General features: G+C 36.7%; 4 protein-coding genes across 5 annotated transcripts; 2 read left to right on the forward strand and 2 right to left on the reverse strand.

The window, feature by feature from the left end:
• Positions 1–3,586: 3,586 nt before the first annotated feature.
• LOC133531465 (cyclin-H) lies at positions 3,587–5,023 on the reverse strand. Its single transcript, XM_061869708.1, has one exon. The coding sequence runs from the start codon at positions 4,913–4,915 to the stop codon at positions 3,938–3,940; it is 978 nt and encodes a 325-aa protein (XP_061725692.1). The 5' UTR covers positions 4,916–5,023; the 3' UTR covers positions 3,587–3,937.
• A 255-nt stretch (positions 5,024–5,278) lies between these two features.
• Positions 5,279–8,170, forward strand: LOC133531492 (small ribosomal subunit protein mS26). Its single transcript, XM_061869750.1, has 2 exons — positions 5,279–5,859; positions 6,295–8,170. The coding sequence occupies exons 1-2, from the start codon at positions 5,392–5,394 to the stop codon at positions 6,463–6,465; spliced, it is 639 nt and encodes a 212-aa protein (XP_061725734.1). The 5' UTR covers positions 5,279–5,391; the 3' UTR covers positions 6,466–8,170.
• Positions 8,171–8,263: 93 nt separating this feature from the next.
• LOC133531443 (DNA-directed RNA polymerase III subunit RPC4) lies at positions 8,264–20,902 on the reverse strand. Of its 2 annotated transcripts, XM_061869666.1 has the most exons (9): positions 20,643–20,902; positions 20,361–20,488; positions 19,908–20,026; positions 18,356–18,488; positions 17,090–17,170; positions 15,276–15,376; positions 14,148–14,231; positions 9,493–9,603; positions 8,264–9,080 (listed from the first exon to the last, which is right to left on the reverse strand). In XM_061869666.1, the coding sequence occupies exons 1-9, from the start codon at positions 20,807–20,809 to the stop codon at positions 8,922–8,924; spliced, it is 1,083 nt and encodes a 360-aa protein (XP_061725650.1). In that variant the 5' UTR covers positions 20,810–20,902; the 3' UTR covers positions 8,264–8,921. The 2 variants fall into 2 exon arrangements, with proteins under 2 accessions (XP_061725650.1, XP_061725659.1); XM_061869675.1 differs by lacking the exon at positions 17,090–17,170.
• A 382-nt stretch (positions 20,903–21,284) lies between these two features.
• On the forward strand, positions 21,285–23,776 carry LOC133531509 (uncharacterized). The gene is made up of 4 exons (XM_061869770.1): positions 21,285–21,501; positions 21,588–21,833; positions 22,392–22,541; positions 23,255–23,776. Exons 1-4 carry the CDS (start codon positions 21,417–21,419, stop codon positions 23,320–23,322), a joined length of 549 nt encoding a protein of 182 aa, XP_061725754.1. The 5' UTR covers positions 21,285–21,416; the 3' UTR covers positions 23,323–23,776.
• Positions 23,777–23,781: the final 5 nt, after the last annotated feature.

The raw sequence follows: 23,781 nt of genomic DNA on the forward strand, positions 1-23,781 counted from the left end.
GGTACGGAACCCTAAAAAAGAATGTAATGGTTGGCGTTACTTAGAGACTTTATGCATCTAAAATGTTGACCCATTGTGAGGTGTTTATTAGCAGCTAATGAAAAACTAATCTTGAAACGCGTTTAACCATGTTTTAATCAACACCCGGCAATGCATCTTGGCTTTTAGTAAAGTCCAGTCTTTACTAAAAGCAACTACCGAACAACGTCATGCTCTACGAGCACACTTAAAAGTAACTACCGAATAACGACTTGAGATTAGCAAAATCATCATAGATTTGATTTTAAAAGAAGAAGAAGAAGTGGAATAGTATTTTATGCAACAGTTGTATAAGAAGGGTCAAAAAAGGCGAGTGGCGTGAGTTACAATGTGAGCCGGAGCCGAAGGCGTAGGCGAACATTGTAAAGGAATACGCCACGAGAACTTTTTGACCTACTTATACAACGTTGCATACAATATTTTTCCTACGAGTCAACAAAAATAAATCTTAATTTAGGTAAACAAATTACAGCAAAAGTATATAGCCAAGACGCGCGAGCATACCTTGTTACGCGCCCGGCCCGCCCCGGGCCGCGGCCGGCCGGTCGGCGACACCTCCTCGTAACTCATGAGGCCCTGGTACTTGCTACTTGCTAAATTAATTTTTTGGACAGTTTTTTCTCAATTTTGGCCACCGTAGCCTACGGAGACTAACAAGCAACGCTAAGCGGTCTTCGTAGTCTATGGGTGTTGCTATATTACGGGTGTCACATGCGTGTTTCTGACTTATGAAGTAATTATTTTTACTATGCAACCAAATGAATATTTTGTACGTTGGCAGCAATGCACTTAGTTTAAAACTGTATTCGTTTTGGTTTTGTTAGGTTGGTAGCCATTAATCGCAGTAACATTATAACTTATAAAAGCACAAGAGCTTTTATGAGGAATAGACAATATAGACTTTTCTTGAAATCTTTTATGTATGTTCTTATATTCGTGTTAATGAATGCATAAATGACAGATAACAGTAGAGGAGTAGGAAATAGTATTTTATGCAACAGTTGTATAAGAAGGGTCAAAAAAGGCGAGTGGCGTGAGTTACAATGTGAGCCGGAGCCGAAGGCGTAGGCGAACATTGTAAAGGAATACGCCACGAGAATTGTTTGACCTACTTATACAACGTTGCATACAATATTTTTCCTACGAGTCAACAAAAATAAATCTTAATTTAGGTAAACATATTACAGCAAAAGTATATAGCCAAGACGCGCGAGCATACCTTGTTACGCGCCCGGCCCGCCCCGGGCCGCGGCCGGCCGGTCGGCGACACCTTCTCGTAACTCATGAGGCCCTGGTACTTGCTACTTGGTAAATTAATTTTTTGGACAGTTTTTTCTCAATTTTGGCCACCGTAGCCTACGGAGACTAACAAGCAACGCTAAGCGGTCTTCGTAGTCTATGGGTGTTGCTATATTACGGGTGTCACATGCGTGTTTCTGACTTATGAAGTAATTATTTTTACTATGCAACCAAATGAATATTTTGTAAGTTAGCAGCAATGCACTTAGTTTAAAACTGTATTCGTTTTGGTTTTGTTAGGTTGGTAGCCATTAATCGCAGTAACGTTATAGCTTATAAAAGCACAAGAGCTTTTATGAGGAATAGACAATATAGACTTTTCTTGAAATCTTTTATGTATGTTCTTATATTCGTGTTAATGAATGCATAAATGACAGATAACAGTAGAGGAGTAGGAAAAGAATATAAAATGACACCAATGGGTCTTCTTTCTTTTCTTTACATTTGATGAAGGAGTTAGATGAGTCTAATAAATTCTTGCTTGATAATTAATTATGAAAGGTGAAAAAACGAATGAGCTTCGTAATTAACTACGAACGAAGAAAAAGTACTCGATCACAAAAACAGAAAATAAATTCTTCTTTGATAATTAATTATGAAACAGCGAAAAAGAACTTGCGTAGCCAATTACGAGATCGTAATTATGAAAACGAACTAAAGGTTAATTCAACGCTGTACATAGCCCTCCGCGTGTAATTTTTGGGATACGTGCGTGGCGTGAAAAAGCGAATAGTACGTAACATTAAATATTGTTTTAAAGGTATTAAATATACACTTAAATTCTTTTTTTAATATGGTGTATTTTAAACATGGTAGCAAAAAATGTAATACCTGTTACAGTAACTTAACATCTAAAAGTAACTTTTCAACAAGTCAGGTAATTATTAAGTAACACATTTTTCTCGAACTTTCGTCTTTATTGTAAATCTAAAACAATTTAAAATATTTATTTGGCGTATAAATATGTCGCCTAATGGAGCGCTTCTTATGCACATACTTAACAAAATCACGTCATAAAAGTTTTAATAACATTAATACTTTGTATAAAAAATTTTTTTAGAATAATGGTGAAAACTAACAAAAAATTAAAAATCAAGGTAAAATTGTAAAATATGATTTGCTTCGTAGAGCCCTTCTTATATGCTAAACAAGATCAGGTTATAAGTTTTGAAACAATTAATTGGGTGGTAATAATATAACTAATAGTTATATTATTACCACCCAATTATTTTTTTTAAGATTTTAAGGTAATTATTTATAAATTTTATTTTGTTGACAATGAAGAAGGAAGTTCGAGAAAAAATTGTTAATAAACAATTTCCTAACTTGTTAATAAATAATCTTTGTTCATAAACAATTTCCTAACTTGTTGAAAAATAATCTTTAAGTGTATTTTTACTAAGTGTTCAGAATATGCCATAATTTATTAAAAAAATAACATAGACAATTAATAGCTTAAAAAAATATTAAATGTAACGTACTTGCTTTTGAATCCGCGCGCCCATACCCAAAATCACGCGGGGATACGTATATATTTTATTTTCAGTATTAAATAAAAAGTAGAAATAATGGAGGCAAGTCTAGACTTTTTCTATTGGAAATATCCTCCTCTTTTATAATATTAATTTTGATTTCTTAAATTAATATCTAAAAAGGTATTAAACCTTTTGAGATATGGGGGAAATAAGAAATACCTACCTTTTCCCCCTTTTTTGTTAATAACTTATGATACTTTTTGTATGCTAATAAACGCTTCGAAAACATTTTTCTAGACATCATTACGGATCTAATCACACGTATTTTTAGTAGTAGTATCTCTATTTTTCACCGTTTCCAGTTTGTCGAGTAGACTATTACAAGCATTGAAAACGCTAAGTACGTATAGAACCGGCAGTATAGGGCGTTGTTTTGACAACAAACCATAGAAGCGGAACGCGAATCTCGCGACCTAAACGCGAAGCGCCATGAAGTTTTATGACGCTTACCTTACGACGTTTTGGTCGCGTGATACGTTTTGGTTGCGATTGCGAAAATTTCATTGTTTGGTATGGCTTCTCTATAGTAATAACTCAATATTTATAAGCGCCATTTTGACATATATAGTTGCGCTTCCTTTGTTTTCCAAGTTACCAAAGTTCATGTTTTACAATTCAGTTACCAGAAATAAAATGTATAGAAATAAACAATTCTTTGATATACATGTATTGGTATATTCTTTTTTAAAGTTGGCAATTCCAAAAAACAATACTTGGTTTTAAGTGTTTTATTGATAAAACCATTTTCTTGTCATGTTACATACCTAAAATAAAATATAAAAGAATAAGTCAATTCTATTTATATCTAACTCTAATAAATATAGTCATTCATGTAGCTTCACCTCACTTCAACCTATGTTTATATGAGGACAATACAAATAATTACGCTTAGGAATTAGACTGACCATCATGAATGAATATATTTCTATGCTGTTGAATATTACAAAGCCGACATGCATGACAAATAAACCTGCCGTCATTTATAACTTAGATTTTTCTTAAGACTTAAAGATTTCAGTTCTGCATTATACAACAGCATACCTAAATAAAATAAGTCTATAATCTTAAGAAGCGGAGGGTGAAAGCACTTGTGTCACCCCACTTGTATCTAGCGACATCCTCGTGTGTCCCGTGTACACCAAGTCATCTTCATCCAGTGCCTCCCGCATCCGTCTCTTGTATATTTCACTGTCTGGATTGTTCTCTTCATTCCGACACCTGTCCAGCTTCTTGTCAATGACTCGTACGCGCTCCCGTGCTGGACTCTCCACCATTTTAACCATAGATCTAATTTTACGCACTGCCTCAATCAAGATAGCCAACTTATCTGGACCAGCATCTCTGAAAAGCATGTCTGTAACATAACTGTCCAAGTTTTCTTGCTCCTTAGAAGCTGCATGGAGTACAGCTGCTAATGCTATCTGAGATGGTGCATATAATAGACAAGCGTCAGTCAAAAACACTTTTTCTAAGAACTCATCAATACCACTCCGAAGGCGCTCGGGATTAGCAAGGCTGCACCTTGTTTTAATGTCAATCAAAAAGCCTTCCACTGGTCTGAACGGATTGTGTATGGTTAAATGATAGTTTAACTGCTGCATCAATAACAGTTCGTTGTTTAAGATTATGTCTGATGCTTTATCCCTGTCTCCTTTAATATTAGCCACGAATTGTCCAATAGATACATTGAATTCTTCAACTTTGCACGATAAATACACACAAGTGGCCAGGATTTCCTTAGGGTGGTAGTCCATCGCGGAATTATACAGATAGAAACGTTTGAAGTAGTGGAACGCAGTGCCGACAACGCCTTTGGGCATTGGCGGGCTGAATCTTTTGCAGAACTCTTTAAGGTGCAACTCGTACTGCCTAAGAAGCAGTCTTTCTTCATCTGGAGACAGGAACACGTTGTACCGCTGGTATTCGTCTACATGCGCTCCGTGCTTTGCAATGAACTCCAAATTGTGCTTCTCCCGCAATTGTGCTAGCTCGTTCTCGTCGTTGAACGTCCAAAATTTCCTTTGGGAACTCGTGGAAAACATTTTTATCTTAAAACTAATGAAAAAAGTCAATATTTATATTTTAACGGACAAAAAAGAAACGCTTTCCACGTATTTTTTCTGATTCAGAGTGATGTGACAGTGACAGCCGACTGACAAAACGAACTTTGTAGAGTTTATTGCGTTCGAATACAATACATATAGAAAGATTAAATGCTTTTGAAACACTAAATAGTGTCACAGAGAAATAGTTATTGAATAAAGTAAAGTTCTCATAACTTTATTGGTCTTAAACAAGTCAACGAGTTTGATTGATTATTTCGGAGGTTCCGTAAATTATATAATGTTTTAAGAGGGTTCTGTCGAAATAACAGGGTTAGCTTATCTGTGTATCCCCCATGAACTGTCAAAAGTGTCAAATGTAGAATCTGTAGAGAAAGTTAGGTTATGTTATGAGATTGTTTTAGTGAAATAGAAAAGAAACATAAAGTATACCTTTGGGAACCAACAGATTCAAAATGCTTCCCTACAATTCTCTTTTAAAACGCATTCTTCCTATAGTGATACAATGCGCAGGTGCTCACAGAAAACCCCGCTGGCTTCCTGTCGCAAAAAGCAAAATTTACCGAATCCCAAAGCGCCCAGAGATATCAGAGGAGGAACGTATAGAGTTGTTACGAATCAACAACAATTATCACACACAAATGCGGGCTATACGGCGTTTTTATCATGAAGAAATGATTAAAGAGAAGTCTACATTGGAGAGTGCAAGTTCAGAGATGTCTATCAAAGTGGAGGCTGAGGAATGGGAGCGGTGCATCAAGGCGAACGAGGAGTGGAACGCCAAGGTGGCCGCAGAGCGCGAGGAGCGCCGCAAGCAGCAGCTGGCGGAGCGGGAAGAGTACATCCTGTCCCGGATGCAGCAAAAAGACGAGTTGATGAGACAACGCATTGAAAAGGCATCGCAGGAGATTAGAAAACAGAAGGTAATCATTTAGGAAATATTAAATACTAAGTTATTAGTCAAAAATAAGTTTTGTGCTGTAGGCATGATTACTTATACAGATTTTCAATGAATAGCAAGCTGCAAAAGTACATGGCCACTTTATGTATGAATTCCAATCATAATGTGTTCATCCAACTCTGTACAAAGGATTGTGATTAAAAAGGTCCCACTATAATAGATATGATATGCTATGATATGATATATTTATTGGTAAATATTTACATTTACAAGTCATTTTATACACAATTATCTTGTCATAGATAGTCTTTATACATAGGTCAATTAACTTTATGTGTTTAAATATTAAACTGAATTATTTTCTTTGACTTGTAAAAGAGCCCTTGACACCTGCTTTCAGAATACATTTTTGAATTAAGTGTTTAAAATTAAATATCTTATCCATCATCTTTTCCAGGAATTAAGTGCCACATTCATCACCCCAGAGACCCTGGACGAGGCCATCGAGAGAGCCCTGGCCAACCCTGTTGACTACAACTTTGCCATTGACCTGCAGGGCAACCAGATACCCGGCAGAGAAACACCAGTGCCTCCCAAGGAAAAAGCAAAAGCGGCTAGTACGTCATAATAAATATCTTCTGTCTTTTAGTTGTTCAAATACCTATCTATATTGCAAAGTTAAACAGAACTATTTTGATGAAGACAAGTTCAAAATGCATTTTATCTTATCTAATGCAAGTACATCTCACTAATCTGGCACTAATGCTGACACAAGAGAGCATGATTACTGGAAGTTAGTGCAAATCTGCTTATTATATTGATGTGTTTTTAGTATGTCGAAGCAATTCACTATACTAATATCCTTAATTCAAAGAAAACTGTACTGTTGTCTGGATTTATGGCATATATAAACATATTCAAGAGTGATAATGTAAATTTGGTCATAGAGTGATCGCTTGCACCCCTAATCGAAGTGCCAGATTACCGAGATTTTACTGTAATGTGCATCAAATAATAAATGGATGATAAGTATATTTTGGTATCATTCTCACACACTAGATAGAGATAGCAAAACAATTCAACAAAATGTGAATATGTTATGAAAGCAGTTAAAACACTGTGAGAATGAGAATGAGGTTTTTAATTCTGAAAAAGTTATTAAAGTGCATTCTGGCAAATGCACAGGTGTGCACGCATGTTTGCTCTAGATTGTGCGCATTATGCGAGTCTTGCCAGAGTGGCGTTGGAAATCTAAACCAAACATGCTTGGATCTGGACGCACCTTTAGGGTGGCAGACACTTTTCATCAACAATGCTCCAACATTCATATAATGAAAAGACGTTCCACACTCGTTTTTTTAGCATTAGAAAGTAAATAATCTTGACTTTTTTTTATACCACGACGGTGGCAAACAAGCATACGGCCCGCCTGATGGTAAGCAGTCACCGCAGCCTATGGACGCGTGCAACTCCAGAGGTGTTATATGCGCGTTGCCGACTCTTTAAAAACCTGTACACTCCTTTTTTGAAGAACCCCATACTGTAGACCCTCGGAAAAACCTCGGAAGGGAGCTCATTCCACAGCCGGAGCGTCCGCGGGAGGAAATTCCTCTTGAACCGCACAGTACGCGACCAAGGTGTGAGGGTGAACTCCCTGCCGACGGCGAGCGGTGCGGTGATAGAAAGTGGCCGTTGGCATCATGTCAAACAATTCCTCATAGAACAGCCCATTGTACAAGCGGTAGAACACACACAAGGAGGCAAAGTCTCTCCTTAGACTTAAAGGTTCAATACCGCTTGTGAGTTTGACGTTTATTTTTATTGAAAACGCTTTTAAAAAATACGCTTTTATTACTTATGAAAGCAAAAGATTATATATGATTTCAGATCCCTTTGTTTGGCATAATTATTGAAAGTCATAATGTAATGATAGCCATATTACTATTAGTCATAACTCAGAAACCGTTAACATTTCAGGAATTTTCTTAGGTTATCCTATAGACAGGTTAGGTTCGTTTTCCTCGCCCGAGCGCGCCGCCTCGGCCGAGGCACGTCTACTCTGGCCGTTCTGTGCGTGAGGAAATTGCCTCGCGCGTATGCTCGCTCTGTGTGGACCCGGCTAATCCTGAAAAGTTACTCGTTTCTGAGAAAAACCAAATTTTGGCTAACGAAAATGCGTACAAACAATACATTATAACTTAAAACTTTATGGAAAACAATAGAGACCCATCCCATATGATTTATTTGTTGCATGCATATTTACTGTGACTTATTTGCAAGTGATTTTTACTAAAGAGACACATCAAGACCGCTTACCTTCTTTCTAATGCTAAGCGGACTATAAGATCCCTTTTCTATATTATATTTGAAACTAATTGTCATAAAATAGTTGTCTGGGTAAAGGAGTAATAAATAAAATATGTAAATAATAACATTTGTTTTATTATTCTTACAAAAGTACATATCACTTAAAACAACACTTAATTATATTTACATCTATAAACTTATTGTTTAACATTATGTACACAATTTATTTATTCTGACAAAATGGACTCGCGAGTGACAAAAATTTGTCTTGCTCCATTTTTATAATAGTCAATGTAAATCAAGCAACACAAGGCAAAAACTGATGTTCATCGTTTTAACCCAATCAGTATTAAGCATAACACGAATAAGCCGTGACAGTACCTCGAGCACGAGATGGACTATCCACTGAAACATGGCTTCCTAATTAGGAATGAGTTTGAGTTTGTGCTGCAGGGGCCCGAAGGACACCATGTTAGCGGAGCGCGACTCTTCTGAGGCCACAGACAGTGCTTCTTAGTTGAAGGCTACTGTTAAAACATTGGCTTCAGCTCTGAAGATTTTTTTGGGCACTTTATGTGTAATGCTATAACTGTATACGTTTTGGACACTAGTTTAGACCGGCATATCCTGGAACCAGGCGTGAGGTTGAGCTTGTACCCCCAGAGAGACCTTGTTAGCAGAGCTGCTAGACTACCCTTTTCTTAATGGCTTCGGCTCAGAAGATATTTTTGGGCACCTTTTTGTAATGCTATAAGTGTAATAACATTGGACACGGGTTTAAACGGGCATGTCCTGGAACATGGATTCCCAATCAGGCGTGAGGTTGAGTTTGTGTAGTAGCGGTCCCAAAGAGATCATGTTAGCGGAGCGCGAGGACTCTTCTGCGGCCACGGAGACCGCTTCTTGGTAGAAGGCTGCCTTCGTGCCGGTGCTGACCTGCAATTTATATTAAATTAGCCAAATGCTGAAAGCAGAGGCTAGTGTATAGGAAATTTGTAAGTAGATGCTTAAGAGAGAGAAAGGCGAAGACAGATGGGAACAGGCAGGTCCACACAGTACGAGCCGCCTCCTGAGGAAATTGCAACTCTAAGCAGTTTGGTCCGAGTGGATGTGCTTCGGCCGCTATGCCTCGGGCGAGGCACGTCTCCGCCGACAAAACTGCTTCGCGCGGCAATTTCCTCGCGAGGCGGCTCGTTCTGTGTGGACCCGGCATTGATTCATGAACCCACATGCACATAGGAACAGAACAGATACATGACACACACAGATGGGAATAGTTTAATTCTCATCTGTGACTGTGGGAACAAATAGGAATGAAACTATAGGTATACAATAAGTTGTAACTGACCTCAAAGATCGTGTCCCCGAGAGCGAGCGTGACGCGGCCGGACGCGTGCACTCGCAGCTTGCCTATGCGGCCCTCCTCCAGGTCGCTCAGGCGACATCTACCGTCGGAAGACTGAAAAAACACGTTAAAATTATAGTTCGTGTCATCCACGATGACGCGCAGATTTGTCAAATCTAACCTTTAATAACATCGTAATACGAGTCAAGGTAGGTATCTTGGTGAATGACACGTCTATAACACATTAAATTATATTCATTCTTTAAGTCATTAAAAATATATAGTTTAATAAAAGTCGTTGCTAGTGTTTTTCACGCTCATCTTTTAACACCTGGATTGGATCACATGGGACAGAATCATTTATCTATATATTATGTATATATATATTATAGATATAAGTGCGTTCATGGAAACTACATGGCATAGTTAATTTTCAAAAACAAAATATATCTTAATCTTAATATATATATAAAATGCTAATGTGCGTACGTAAAGACAGGGTTTTCTCTACCACCACCAATTCCAATCAACTTCCTTTTGGGGTGGTAAATACCCCTCGATCTCCCGGTGGGAATAAGAGAGTTTGGTCGCGGTGGGTGGAAGTGGGTGGTTGTGGGTGGCAAAAATATGAAAAAATATACATCTGTCCTTTTCTAACTCATGAGAACTTCTGGAAAGTTCTAAAAATTTCTGGACTAATCTACAAAACTAGAATGTGTACAACTGTAACAATCGATCTAGAATGTTCGAGAAGGTTCTAAAAATTTCTAGAATGATCTAGAAAGATTCAAAATTGTGTGCAACTGCTAAAATCGATATAGAATGTTCCAGAAAATTCTAGAAATGTCTGAAATGATCTAGAAAGATTCAAAATTGTCTGCAACTGCTAAAATCGATGTGGAATGTTCCAGAAAATTCTAGAAATGTCTGGAATGATCTAGAAAGATTCAAAATTGTGTGCAACTGCTAAAATCGGTATGGAATGTTCCAGAAATATCTAAAAATTTCTGGACTAATCTAGAAAACTCTAAAATGTGTACAACTGTAACAATCGATCTAGAATGTTCGAGAAGGTTCTAAAAAATACATATGGAATGCTCTAGATAGTTCTAGAAATGACTATAATAATCTAGAAGCTTCTAGAAAGTTCCGAAATGTGTGCAACTATTGAAATTAATCCGGACGATCCAGATCGAAATTAAGTACATCGGAATGTTCTAGAGTGTTCTGATACTAGAAATTTCGATTTCCAACGGTATATAAACCGAAAATAAGTGACTTTTTGTCAATTGAACCGTGTTTACAGTCGCGAAAAGATCAATTGAAGTCAAGAGTAAACAGTGATTACATAAATTCAAGTGATTTGAACAAATGAGAAAGTAAAAACTATTTGACTATTCTAGAGTGTTCTGATACTAGAAATTTCGATTTCCAACGGTATATAAACCGAAAATCAGTGACTTTTTGTCAGTTGAACCGTGTTTACAGTCGCGAAAAGATCAATTGAAGTCAAGAGTAAACAGTGATTACATAAATTCAAGTGATTTGAACAAATGAGAAAGTAAAAACTATTTGACTATTCTAGAGTGTTCTGATACTAGAAATTTCGATTTCTAACGGTATATAAACCGAAAGTGAGTGACTTTTTGTTAGTTTTATCATTGTAACAACCAAGATATGCGTTTTGGTTAATTTTATTACACTTTTTATATTTACAAAGCCAAGACGAAAAAAAGTATTTGCAAAACCCAAAGTGGTTTCAAAAAGAAGGAAAATAGCACGTCACAATGAAACAGAAGAACAAAGAGAAAAACGTCTTTTGAACATTCGTAAAGGAGTAAAAAGAATTAGAGAAAATTTAACCGAAAAGGAAAGAGCACGTATTAATGAAGAAACACGATGTCGAGTAAGATCACTCCGAAATCGTCAATCGGCTGATCAACATGAACTGGAAAATACCAGAAAACAAGAAAGAATGACTACTTTACGCCAACGACGAGCTGCTTCATGTAAAATTGGAAGTTTAGAACTTCAGGCTTTCCATTATGATTGCAAAAAACAATACAATGAACATCCAAGTATTGTCATCGGAAAAATGGATACGATATGCGAGTATTGTCATGCACGGAAATTTAAAGGCGAATACTGCAGTTCTGTTAAATCGATAAAATATGTATGCAAATATATTAATAAAGGCAGTGATATGGCTGTTTTTACGTTAACCAATGAAAACCAGCATGATGAAATAGTACAGTATCAAATGGGTCGTTACATTAATACCAACGAAGCAATTTGGCGAATTTTAAGTTTTCCAATACACGATCGAGATCCACCGGTTCAACATTTATCCGTCCACCTATAAAATGGACAACGTGTGTTTTTCACAACAGAAACGGCATAAAAAGTTGCGACGGAACCACCGACTCGAACAACTTTAACAGCGTTTTTTGAATTATGCCAGAAAGACCAATTTGCTAAGACTTTACTCAGAAGTACCCAGCTATTATACATGGGATACAACAAGTAAACAATTTAATCCTCGAAAACGTGGAATGCAAGTAGAAGGACATGATGGAGTGTTCAAGAGTGTAACACAATAGGACGAGTCTACACAGTGCATCCAAAAAACGCTGAATGTTTCTATCTACGCTTATTACTTCACACTATTCGTGGTCCAACGAGTTTTGAAGACCTAAAAACTGTCAATGGTTACATTTTTGAGACATCGTGAAGCATGTCAAAGATTAGGTCTACTTGAAAACGATAATCATTGGGATACACATATAATGTGTAATATGTAAATGTATTTATCATATATGTAATACGTATAATATCATATGTAAATAATTGTGTGAATAAAACATAAATTTTCCATTTACTAAGGTGTTTTTTATTTTAACTTATAATTATTTCAATTAGTTAATTAATTAAATATACTTTCTATACACCGCATATTTAATGGTCGACTACTTACTTACTTACTTACTTTCAATATCTAAGATAGAAATCTATATTATCGACGTTAAAAAATGCATCCTCAAATATTTTTTATACCATTAAACATGCGATGTATTTTAACCCGAGCAACGCCGGGTTTCGCAGCTAGTTTTTTTATAAAAAGTAATTAATAGTTGCATATAGCGTTGTTGAGTTGTTGTAACATCACATTTAATTCAACCAAACAATTGATAACTGTGACATATTCAATTCAAATATACTTTATTCATGTAGGCCTAGCAACAAGCACTTATGAATAGTAAGACAGTATTACATATAATTATCTTAATCTAATTATCAGAGCAATTTATTGATGTTGTAAATCAATAAATTGCTCATATCAATGTCATTTCGAACACCGATCGTCCGAAATAATACTGTGATATACTTACTTACTCTTACTAAACACTAATCAACATACATATTGATCAGGCCCTAAGGCAAGTGTATACGCTCGTAAGGGCCTTATAAGATGAAAAAATATATATTGATTATCTCCGAAATGGATTTAATTTGAATACCGGTGTCTTTGAGAAAGTTACTTAATTTAAGCTCGGGAATGCATCCTTGAAATTAACGGAATTAAAAAAAAAACACGGTGTATATTACTAAGCAGTCGCATAGTCAGAGTAACGTAAGAACGGATTTTTGACAGTTGTGATTTCTTCCTTGGAGCGACATCACGAAGGGGAGGGGAAGGTGTGTACAAACAGCAACACTATTAACTGTCCATCGGTGGACCTTATGCCATTTGAAATAAGGTCCACTGATGGACAGTTAACAGTGTGGGCGCTGGTACATGTCCCTGCCCTACTCGAGTACCCTTTCAATACGAATGGCAAGATAATGCAAGATATTTTATTGTTTAAGACAGTTTTTTTTTATTCGTCCTTCTGGACAAGCTAAGACCAAAGACCATACTGCCTCGTCTTCGGTGAGATTAAATTTCATACATCAATTTTGATTATAAAGTCTTCCTTTTTTTATATCCATAAGTCAAATCCAATAAGAATGTCTTCAGTATATTTGTCTTCAATAGTTTGTTTTATATAATGTTCAGTCCAATAATAAGTCTTAAGTATAATAAAATTACGGGTCAGTATCAGGGTTCCCATATCTTGGTTTTTCTTCAGATCCAGTAGAAATTATAATAGGGTTGTTTCCATCTACAAATCTTAGGGCAGAATTGTATCCCAATAAATTCTTTTGGATTATAAGAACATGTTAAACTACTTTTAGGGGACCTGTAATGACCATATTTTTGTAAATATTGAATTTATAATATCTTTTGGCACACGTCACGTGACCAAACTCGAAACGTCATTGAAGATTCTGATGACGTCACAACTCGGATTGACATTGTTGACAGTTAGGGGATAAACAACATATGATAAATGTCAGTTGACAGTTCGTATCTTCTACGTGTGTATGTAGTTATGTGTCAAACCGTAAATTGTGACGTCACAAAATTTTCAAAGAGCTGTTTGGGCGCGAAATCATCTGTCAAAATATATTTTGTTAATTAAACATATTTAAAGCCGTTTTTAGTATAAAAGTTGAATTTTAGGGCAACTTTTAATTTAGAACGTAATACAAGCGTTTCAAAAAATTGGAAACATCCCTATTTCAAGTTACACAATTGAGACAGTAAATGAACTTACGGGCACTTCCTCCTTGTTGTCCCCCGACGTGGAGGGCTCCGGCTCGCCGCCACCGCTGCCGCGCCCTGGTAGAGAATCTGGCAACTGTTACGAAATTTATATTAATTACAAAAAGTTTAAAACGGTCTTTAATTAACCAAATGGTGGAACATATGGTGTTGTGCTTGCTGTATGCGTGGTGCTTCTTTTAGACGATTATGTATAACTTTACGGTCTCTACAAGTACAACGCGTCGCCCGCCAAGCGGCTTTCTACGATCATCAATGCGGTGTTCACACTTTCCGTGCCTATATTGAGAATTTAAAGAACCATATCTGTGGCCCTAGTGAAAAAGGGTACAAGTCTCTGGCAGCGCAGGTGTAAAGGGTGTGTGCCCTTATACACCTAAACTCCCAGAGACTTGTACCCTTTTTCACTAGGGCCACAGATATGTACTGTAAAACGTACAATACACGTGCAAATAGGTAATTTGCAACTCGTGTCGATTTAAAACACTCCCTGAGGTCGTGTTTTAATTTATCACCGCTCCTTGTATCGTAATAGCATGCATTTTACAGTACCCCTTTAAATTTTCGTCATTTTTACGTAATGTGGTCATTATCGCATTAGTGCGGTAAAGTAGCACCATGTACTGTAAATAACCTAAGCCCAAGAACACCATGCACACGCCAATATCTCTGGCATAAGCTAGCAAATATAAACTGTACTGCAAACGTTTAAGGTTACTTTGACAACGTACGCCATAGCACCTATAAGCGGTTTTGGCGCCCGGGCACGACTTCTTAGAACGCCTTTAAAGGGTTAAAAATTGAGCCCTTTACTCTAGTGGGAAAATGAAATCAGTCCGTTACCTCTTCACGCTTCAACCGCTAAACCAATTTAGAAGAAATTTGAGCCCGGGATAAGAACAAAGAATTCGCAATATGCACGACTGTCACGCAACCTAGCGTCCGCAAGTCGGGGGAAAGACGTCAATACACTACATCTTATAAAACTACTCCAAAACTAAAAACTACTGAACGCATTTTGATACGACTTTGATCTATCAATGAAGTGATTTTTGAGGAAGGGCTGCAATAAACCTACACTAAGCAAATGGCTGAAAATAAAGATATTTCATTTGAATACCTGCAACAATATCAGCGTGGGTTGGTCATTCTTAAGCAGGTTGACCACGTCGTTTTCTTCAAACACTTCCTTCTTGACGATCGGTGCTGGCACTGTCGCTACTGGAAATACGTTGTTGTTATGATACTCAAACTAGGACTGAGAAACTGGGGTGATTAAATGCCCCCCTTTATTCGCAACGTTAAGAATAAATATAGTTAAGAAACGCGTCTATTACATTTACCGTTGTATCAAACCGAGGCGTGTCAAGAACGGAATGTACCTACTTTAAATTTCTTGGTTTAAAAAAAAAAAACAGTGTTTGGCAGAGTATCTGGGCGGCTACCGGGAAAATCGAAATTCGTTAATTGCGGGCATTTTTCTCTGTCACTCTTATTACGTGTTAGTGAGAGTAAAAGAGAAAGATCCCCGCAATTTGCGAATTTCAGTTTTCGCGGTAGGTCCCCTGTTTTTTCAAACCAGGAAATGTTATAGTTCGTTTTTTTTAGCATTCTAAAAAAGGTAATCAATCTTGACATGACTTTATTGAAAAATGCTTTTTTAAATCAGTAACTATTATTTTCTTATGAAAGCAATAGAAGAATGATTTTATAATTTTGCCGTGATTACATATTTAAAAAATAAAATAAATATCATTTATTTCGAGTGACTACAGATTCATATTTTATGGTTAGTAAGTACTTACAGCTATTTTTTTGTTTGTTTGTAGAGTCATTGGTGTGAGTCAATCGGCCCTCGCTAGAATTACGGGCGGCCGGTTGCTCTTTGTTTCGTAGGCACTGGGGGCCTACCGCGAAAATCGAAGTTCGTCAATTGCGGGCATTTTTCTCTGTCACTCTAATTACGTGTTGGTGAGAGTAAAAGAGAAAGATCCCCGCAATTTGCGAATTTCGGTTTTCGCGGTAGGCCCCCTGGCATATGTGTATCTTGGACAGTATTTAGAATCTACACATTTTATAGAAATCAATAATTACGAGGGCAATGTTTCTACATAGAAGTACTTAGTGAACCTACCTAAATAGTAGGTAAACGTAATAGGTACTTTTAGAGCCAGTAAATCATCACAGTCATCATATTTGCCGTGACTTATTGTTGAAAGTGTTTTTTAATAAAAAGACACGACAAAATCGCTTATATTTTTTCTAATGCAAAAAAAGGAACTACATAGGTATAGGCATGGCAGGTAATGTTGAACAAATACGTTCACTCTAAAGGGCATGCTTGGATAAGCTAAGTGAATCTGCCCCCAGGGAGTTTTGCTTTATATTAGTAGCAAGTATGCAAAATATCATCCCCCGAAATGTTACAGATTTTGGTTTTAAAAAAATGATCTCCGGCGCAGCGGTAAATGTATCATGGAAGTAAGCAACTTATATATAAAATCTAGTCAGGTTCCGTATACACAATATAATGTATCGAAAGCCCCATATATATATTATTCTGCATCTGCTATAGCCGTTCCTGTCAGCCGACGCCATGTTGGATCCGGCCCTCCTAGGAACTGCAGTATGCTACCGTTTAACTGAGAAGTAGGCAAATGCGCAAACTGGGTTTGGGTGGTTGATACAAGAACCAAATTATTCTCATCACGAAATAAATATTTTACAGAACTTTCACTGACACGATACGGAGCGGATAAGCTGTATGAAGAGAATCGGTTGTGGAAAACAGCCGGATATAAAGCAGTTATACCCGGGCTGAAACAGATACAATACAAATTAATTGAAAAATAATTAGTTGTACTTTCCCCTGCCCTGGTGTACGCATTTACCCTACTAAACTCTCAGTGCGGCAGGCTACGACAGGGCTCTTACTGGTGCACGGGGCGTCCTCGCCGGGCTCCGCCTTCACGACCACCTCCTGTTTTACCTGCACCGGCTTGTGGCGGTCCCATGCTATAAATATTCACGGTTAGGTTTAGATATGGCCCTAAGTACACTTACTAATCGGTGTATGCTAATGTGACTGGGGTTCTTGGGACAAAAGCTTTATAAATAAATCAATTAGGAAAGAGAAAAAACTGGCCATGTGCGAGTCGGACGAAGGGTTTCGTACCATTACGCAAAAAACGACAAAAAAACCCGTTTGTTTGTGTGGGAGACCACTTAAATATTTATTTTATTCTGCTTTTTGTATTTGTTGTTATAGCGGCAACAGATATACATTATCTGTCAAAATTTCAACTGTCTAGCTATCACGGTTCATGAGATACAGCCTGGTGACAGGCAGACAGATACGAACAGTGGAGTCTTAGTAAATGGGTACGGAACCCTAAGTGTGAATAGCACACGAAAAAAGTACAAAAATAAATATTATTTTTAATTGGCACAGGTACTAGAATTATTACGTATATAACTGACAACTTTAGACTTTTTAACATAAAGTATTAAACTAGATCTTATTGGCAGGGGGTTGGGTTCTTGGGTTGGAACCAGTTATTACTATTATTGAAATACCTCCTTAGTCTTCACATTTCTCTATTTTTATTAATATATAATATAGATTAAGGAATCTATGAAAATAAATAATAAAGCATAAAAAAATATCCTAAACTAAGATTAACTTCAACTACAAAGTATACTATTAGTATGAACTTTGCGGAAATCCATTCCAATTCAAAACAAAAATATTACTTTGCTTATCCGCGAAAGAATAACGTGCTAGTCAATCAGTGCTAAGTGCTAACCCTTTATACACTTGTGTATTTTTACATGCAACAACAATTATATTACTTATTAATGGGAACATAAATTGCATGTAAAAATACGCAAGTAAGTACTTATAACGGGTTAGCACTGATTGACTAGCATGTTATTCTTTCGCGGATAAGCAAAGTAATATTTTTTGTTCTGAATTTGAAAGGTCTGTTCTGTTGCCTTTGCCCTTTCTTATTAAAATTAGGCCATGTCCAAGGAATTAATTTAAGTACAGTGAGGAGAAATTGCATGGAGAAATTATGAATGAATTCATTGATATTTGCCATGCACTTTTATGGCTGATGGTACAAACAAAGTTTAACAGTAAATACACCTAACATTAATGAAATAATAATCAATTTCTTAATAATCCTTTATCCTTACCCCTGGTATCCATGGGCAGCTTGATGGGAGCATCTTTTTCAGACACCTGTTTGAAGTTCTCATATTCCTCATCCTCAGGGCTGTCCTGGCCCATGACTCTTCTGATTTTCTGGTCTTCCAGATCTTTGTCAACCTGTTGCATTGTGTAGTGCACATTGGTTAAGAAATACATTAGATTTTTACCAAACTCCTTGATACTGAAGTTGTAATTAAACTGAAATAGATGTCATATTCATATACAAAAAGTGACGGATGCTTCCAGTGCCCAGAGCTGGGATTGAACCAGCATCTTCTACATTCACGGCAGGACTGGAAGCTGTGGTCATTTCATATATGACATCTACTTCAGTTTATAATTAATATAGTAGAGTTTCTACTTAAAAGGTTATGTGAGGCGGTGGATGATCACGCGTCTTCGGTTTGTATTTAAGTTTATTTTTTATTGTATAACACAACTTTACGTTAACGTTTTTGGATAATAATTATATTGTATGCATTCCACAGTGCCTTAGTGTCTCACTGTAATACTGTGTAATCTGTTTGAATAAAAAAAAAATAAAAAAAATAACATGAATCAAAATGTTTTCATAAAATATTTTTTTACTAAAATTGTTATTTTATTAAATTCTACTCAAAGCAAGTAGGTAAACTATACTAAGCCAGTGGAATTTTATTAGGGTTGATCACAAGTCAGCTTGGAGGATTTAACAACTGGAGAGACCTTGTCTGAAATTTACTGTATAAAACAGTCTACCGATTTTTGCAGAGTAGGGGCACAGGCACATCAAATGTATGGCAATTTGTATGTAATATACAAATAGTGTTCAGGCATAAGAAAACATGTATATCGGCTACATAATACAAATAGCGCGGTAAAACGCCGTGCTTGCGCCGACCGCGCGACAGTCACGCCACTTGCCGGTTAATTCCCTATGTGGCACAAAAGGGAAACGCAATTGAAAACAAACGGGAAACACGTTTTAAAAATAATAAAATATGTTTTATTGTGGAAATACTAGATATACAAATCTGTGACGGTTCTGTGTTGGTGTATTAAGTGTCAAGAACCTCGGAATATTAAATTCAAGCACCTGCAAGAGCAGGGGGTCTGCCTCGACCAGAATTGGAGCCGGCTTCCAAGATCACAAGGCGGTTAGCAACAGGTAACTACCGTGATGTTTGTATGCGTAGTTGATGATATGTGTGTGTAGTTACCTAAACATGGGGTTTGTGATTAAGTTAAAAGAATAGTTATTAACAAAGGGCCATGTCAAAGATAATTGTCAGTCAATACAATACATATGACCACCTACCTACCTATGTTTAAAGTTATTGAATAAACGCCTTTATTATTATTATTATTGGCCGAGGTTTTGGACAGAAGGGTAAGCTCTTAAAAGCGACCCCATATAGGACAATCCAGATAATTTCAAATATTTCGATTGCAAACCCTAATTGTATTTAATAAAGGGAAAGAAAATAAACCTATTGCTATATATAAAAATATATGACAAATTCATAATAAAGAATTAAAGCTTGCAATGATACATACTTTTACAAAGTCTCTGACTCTAATGGTAGGTTTCTGGAGCGTAGCAGCGGGTGCTCCTCCACCATCCCGGTTGCCATAAGACCCGAAGCGTCCGGACTGCCTCTCCACTGCTCCCAATCCTGATCACATTTAAAACAAAATGTGAACCAGTTTAAAAATAAATTAGACAAGCAATTATATCTACTCTACTACTCATTTATGATAACTATCTATATGATTACTGGATATCAGTTGTCATAACTGCCTGCCTGCTTATTAAATAATAATAATAATCTTGCTTAAACACATTCAACAAATAGTCATTTCACTGGTGGAAAAATTGAGTTTGAATCATGCCATCCATCCATATATTACACCAGAATTTAAAAAAAATGCTTAAGGACAATATGAATTGTTCCTCAGGCTTACTGCCCGTTCATTTATGCTACTATAGGTAATTAAATATGGAAATACCTTCAGAAAAGACACCAGAAGATTTGATGACATTTGGTCCATTTTTGATGTTCCTGTTTTTATCGTTTTTACGGTCCCTCTTGCCTTTATCATCTCTTTTTTGGTCTCGAGCTGCGTTTAGATTCGGTCTGTAAGCGTTTCAAATATTTCATCACACAACAGTTGATATCACCAAAAATAAATAGTTAATACACAGTACTTATTTTATTATTAACATATATACAAGTCTGCACGTTATAGACACTTTAACGTGTTATTTATTAAAGTATTAACCATACTTACCCCTTGTTTTTGTTCCTAGCCACGTTTAAATTCGGTGTGAACACTTTTTTGTTAGGTTTTACTCCGCCCAAGGTAAGGTCTCGGGTTGGTTTTAACGAAGCCAGCCTCTGCTGTGGATCTGGAGCTAAGCCGTTTGATGTCGAAGACTTTTCTCCATTGTTAGACATTTTTGTAATTAAATAAATTAAATGTAAATATTTTTTATTCCAGCATGCACTGTTTAGAAAATGTAGCTGTCAGTGTCAGTACCGAGCTGTCAAGTCAAAGGATGCATTCCAAATTTAAAGCTACAACAGACGGGCGAACCAGACGTGACCTTTGCGAACAACATATCTCTTTCTCGCTCTCATTTATAGGACGTACGACGGACTACTTCCAATCCAACAAGAATGAACGGCCTCGGACCGGACTGACCGGACCAAGGTTGCAATCCGTACGGCCCGTCTATTAAAGCTTTTAGTGAGCGTGAGAATATTTTTATAACTGAGCCTGAGATTTAATTAAAATAAGCTAGTGGTAACATGATTAAAAAAGGATTTAAAGACACATTCACCTCCATACTTAATCTCAATGTCTATGGAAAAAAGCGGTAATTCGCAATCGTATAAAAACAATAGAATAGATTCAATAGTCTATGGAAAGCAAACTGACAAATTTTGAAGTCGAATCGAATTAACGGCCCGTGCATGAGCAAACTGCGTGAGCGTAAAAGCAATCTACTACAATTTTCCAGTTTCCATTTCTATCAAATCGTTATTTTTGACCAAATTCATCATGTCTGAGTTATTCAACATCTTTGGAGACAGCCTGACGCGCCAGCCAACGAAAAATGTTGCCCGCCAACCGCTATTCAACATCGGTATGTTATCATTTATTGTAATTGTTAATATTTAGTGATGTATATTTTCTACGCTAGAATTCACTGAATGTAATGTGTTTTTACAGAGAATATGGGCAAATCCGTTTCAACGGGCCCAATCAAACCCAACGAACCGTTGAAAAAAGGCGTCGAACCGAAGAAGACTTTTCTCTGTAACAAGGGGAAAGCCCTACAAAGCACGCCTATGCGGCAAGCGCTCACGCCGCGGGCAGTCAACGTCGGAGCCCTAATCTACAACGACGCTGATGCTAAGTCTGACAATGCTGTAAACTTTGATGAGTTGGAGTTCACTAGACCTGTTTACAAATGTGGTAAGGAAGCAGTGGCAATTTCTATTCTTATGCTAACGAAACAGTAATTTCAACTTAATCAAATTTAATAAGATCATTTTGCAAGTAGGCATATTATAATGTGCTTAGGGACGTCAAAATATGTATAGACCTTGGAAGCAGGATATATCAAGCCAAACTGCAGATTATCACTTCTTACAGCTGACATGAGTATATACATGTGTTGTGTAAATGAATGCTGTAAATTGGACGCTGTATTAGGTACTCTAATAATGTTAAACTGCATTTCTTCTTTTCATATGGAACATCTTTTTAGGGTTCCATACCCAAAGGGTAAAATGGGACCCTAATACTAAGACTCCGCTGTCCATCCGTCTTTCACAAGGCTGTATCTCATGAACCATGATAGCTAGACCGTTGAAATTTTCACAGATGATGTATTTCTGTTGCTGCTATAACAACAAATACTAAAAAGTACGGAACCCTGGCAAGTCCCACTCGTACTTGTCCGGTTTTTTTCTTTTGGTCTCCATGTATTACTTAAGTTGAAATATAGTAGGAATTATTTGCATATTTCAGACAATTATACTAAAGACTGGCTTGACTACCTACCATTGCCAGAGCCCGAGCTGAATCGGCTTTCACTGTCGCCGCCGCGCACGCCGGCACCCAACACGCGCCGCGCCAGTCTAGAATTTGACTGCTCCTATCAGGATGAATTCTTCACAGGTACATTTTTATTATCATCTTATCTTTTTAGTAAAGAAAACATACAAATTAGTGTAATTAGAATTTTTTCAGAGGGAAGTATAGCATGTGACAGTGCATAGAAAAAAAATGTTTTTCCATTCTCCATGATTTTTTAGTGTGTTATTATCACAACGAAAAACTAGGTTTATAAGTTTTCCTTTTTGTTTTTCAAAAAAGGGGAAACCGGTAAACCTAGAATATACCGCGGCGGCGCACACAGGTGAGGAAAACGCCGGTTACGACCCTAAGCTATTGTTCCCTCTTAAGAAGTCCATGTGTCAAAGAGTATGAACTACAAAAAATTCTTATTAGCTGGGTCCACACTGACCGTGCATACGCGCGAGGCAATTTCCTCACGCACCATACGGCCAGTGTAGACGTGCCTCGGCCGTATTGTGCGTGAGGAAATTGCCTCGCGCGCATGCTCGGTCTGTGTGGACCCGGCTATTAAGTTATCATTCAGACACCTTAAAAAATTATATTTAAATAAAGTAAAGGTGTATTTTCATTTGTCCCACCCCACTTGACCACCACCAAACATAAGGCCACCTGAGATCATTATAATTAATATTGTACAAAACAATGGTTCGTTAGTAAAAAATGTGATCCTGCATCTAGAAAAGTTTCTGAACTTCTAATGTAACAAATAATGCTATTTAGAATATTTCTTTATAAGAACTTTTTCGTTACAGATGATTTCTCAAATGAGAGTATCCCAGATCCAAATGACAGTGACCTGGGCTTGCCGGCCATTTATTGAGTTGATTTATTGTCCTAGTGTGTAATGTATATTTTAATAATTATTCCTTAAATTTTTGACACAGTATTAAACATGTTTAGACAAACTAATAACTTGTGGACTTTCTATACTTATTAATTTCAAGATTGTAATTTATTATAATTTCTTGCCTATCTGAATAATTGTATTATTTCAATGTGAGATTGTAATTCTTTCTTATTGTATTGTTGCACATTTTTTATTAATTTAAGAACTATCATTTTTCTATAAATACTTGTAATTGTAAACTTGAAAGTAGTTAGTCTATAGAAATGATACTGATACGCAAAAATGAATGGTACTCATCACATGGGTGCATATTATGTCATGCCATGTTGCAGTTTAGAATATAATGAATATAGAACTAGATGTATTGTGCATGTATTTTTCTAGCTTAGCTTGAATAAACATAGTATATTTAAGTGTTTTCTAATGACTTGT

The sequence above is a fragment of the Cydia pomonella genome, chromosome 2 (genome assembly GCF_033807575.1).
Source record: "Cydia pomonella isolate Wapato2018A chromosome 2, ilCydPomo1, whole genome shotgun sequence".
NCBI classification, from domain to species: Eukaryota; Metazoa; Arthropoda; class Insecta; order Lepidoptera; family Tortricidae; genus Cydia; species Cydia pomonella.

Excerpts from the sequence above, each read along its gene's own strand:
- LOC133531443 (XM_061869666.1), bottom strand. The coding sequence starts at position 20,809 with ATGTCTAACAATGGAGAAAAGTCTTCGACATCAAACGGCTTAGCTCCA. Across the intron at positions 20,489-20,642 it reads GCTAGGAACAAAAACAAGGG|ACCGAATCTAAACGCAGCTC; the intron begins GTAAGTATGGTT and ends AAACGCTTACAG. Across the intron at positions 9,081-9,492 it reads TCGGGGACACGATCTTTGAG|GTCAGCACCGGCACGAAGGC; the intron begins GTCAGTTACAAC and ends TATAAATTGCAG.
- LOC133531509 (XM_061869770.1), top strand. The coding sequence starts at position 21,417 with ATGTCTGAGTTATTCAACATCTTTGGAGACAGCCTGACGCGCCAGCCA. Across the intron at positions 21,834-22,391 it reads TAGACCTGTTTACAAATGTG|ACAATTATACTAAAGACTGG; the intron begins GTAAGGAAGCAG and ends TGCATATTTCAG. Across the intron at positions 22,542-23,254 it reads TCAGGATGAATTCTTCACAG|ATGATTTCTCAAATGAGAGT; the intron begins GTACATTTTTAT and ends TTTTCGTTACAG.
- LOC133531492 (XM_061869750.1), top strand. The coding sequence starts at position 5,392 with ATGCTTCCCTACAATTCTCTTTTAAAACGCATTCTTCCTATAGTGATA. Across the intron at positions 5,860-6,294 it reads AGGAGATTAGAAAACAGAAG|GAATTAAGTGCCACATTCAT; the intron begins GTAATCATTTAG and ends CATCTTTTCCAG.
- LOC133531465 (XM_061869708.1), bottom strand. The coding sequence starts at position 4,915 with ATGTTTTCCACGAGTTCCCAAAGGAAATTTTGGACGTTCAACGACGAG.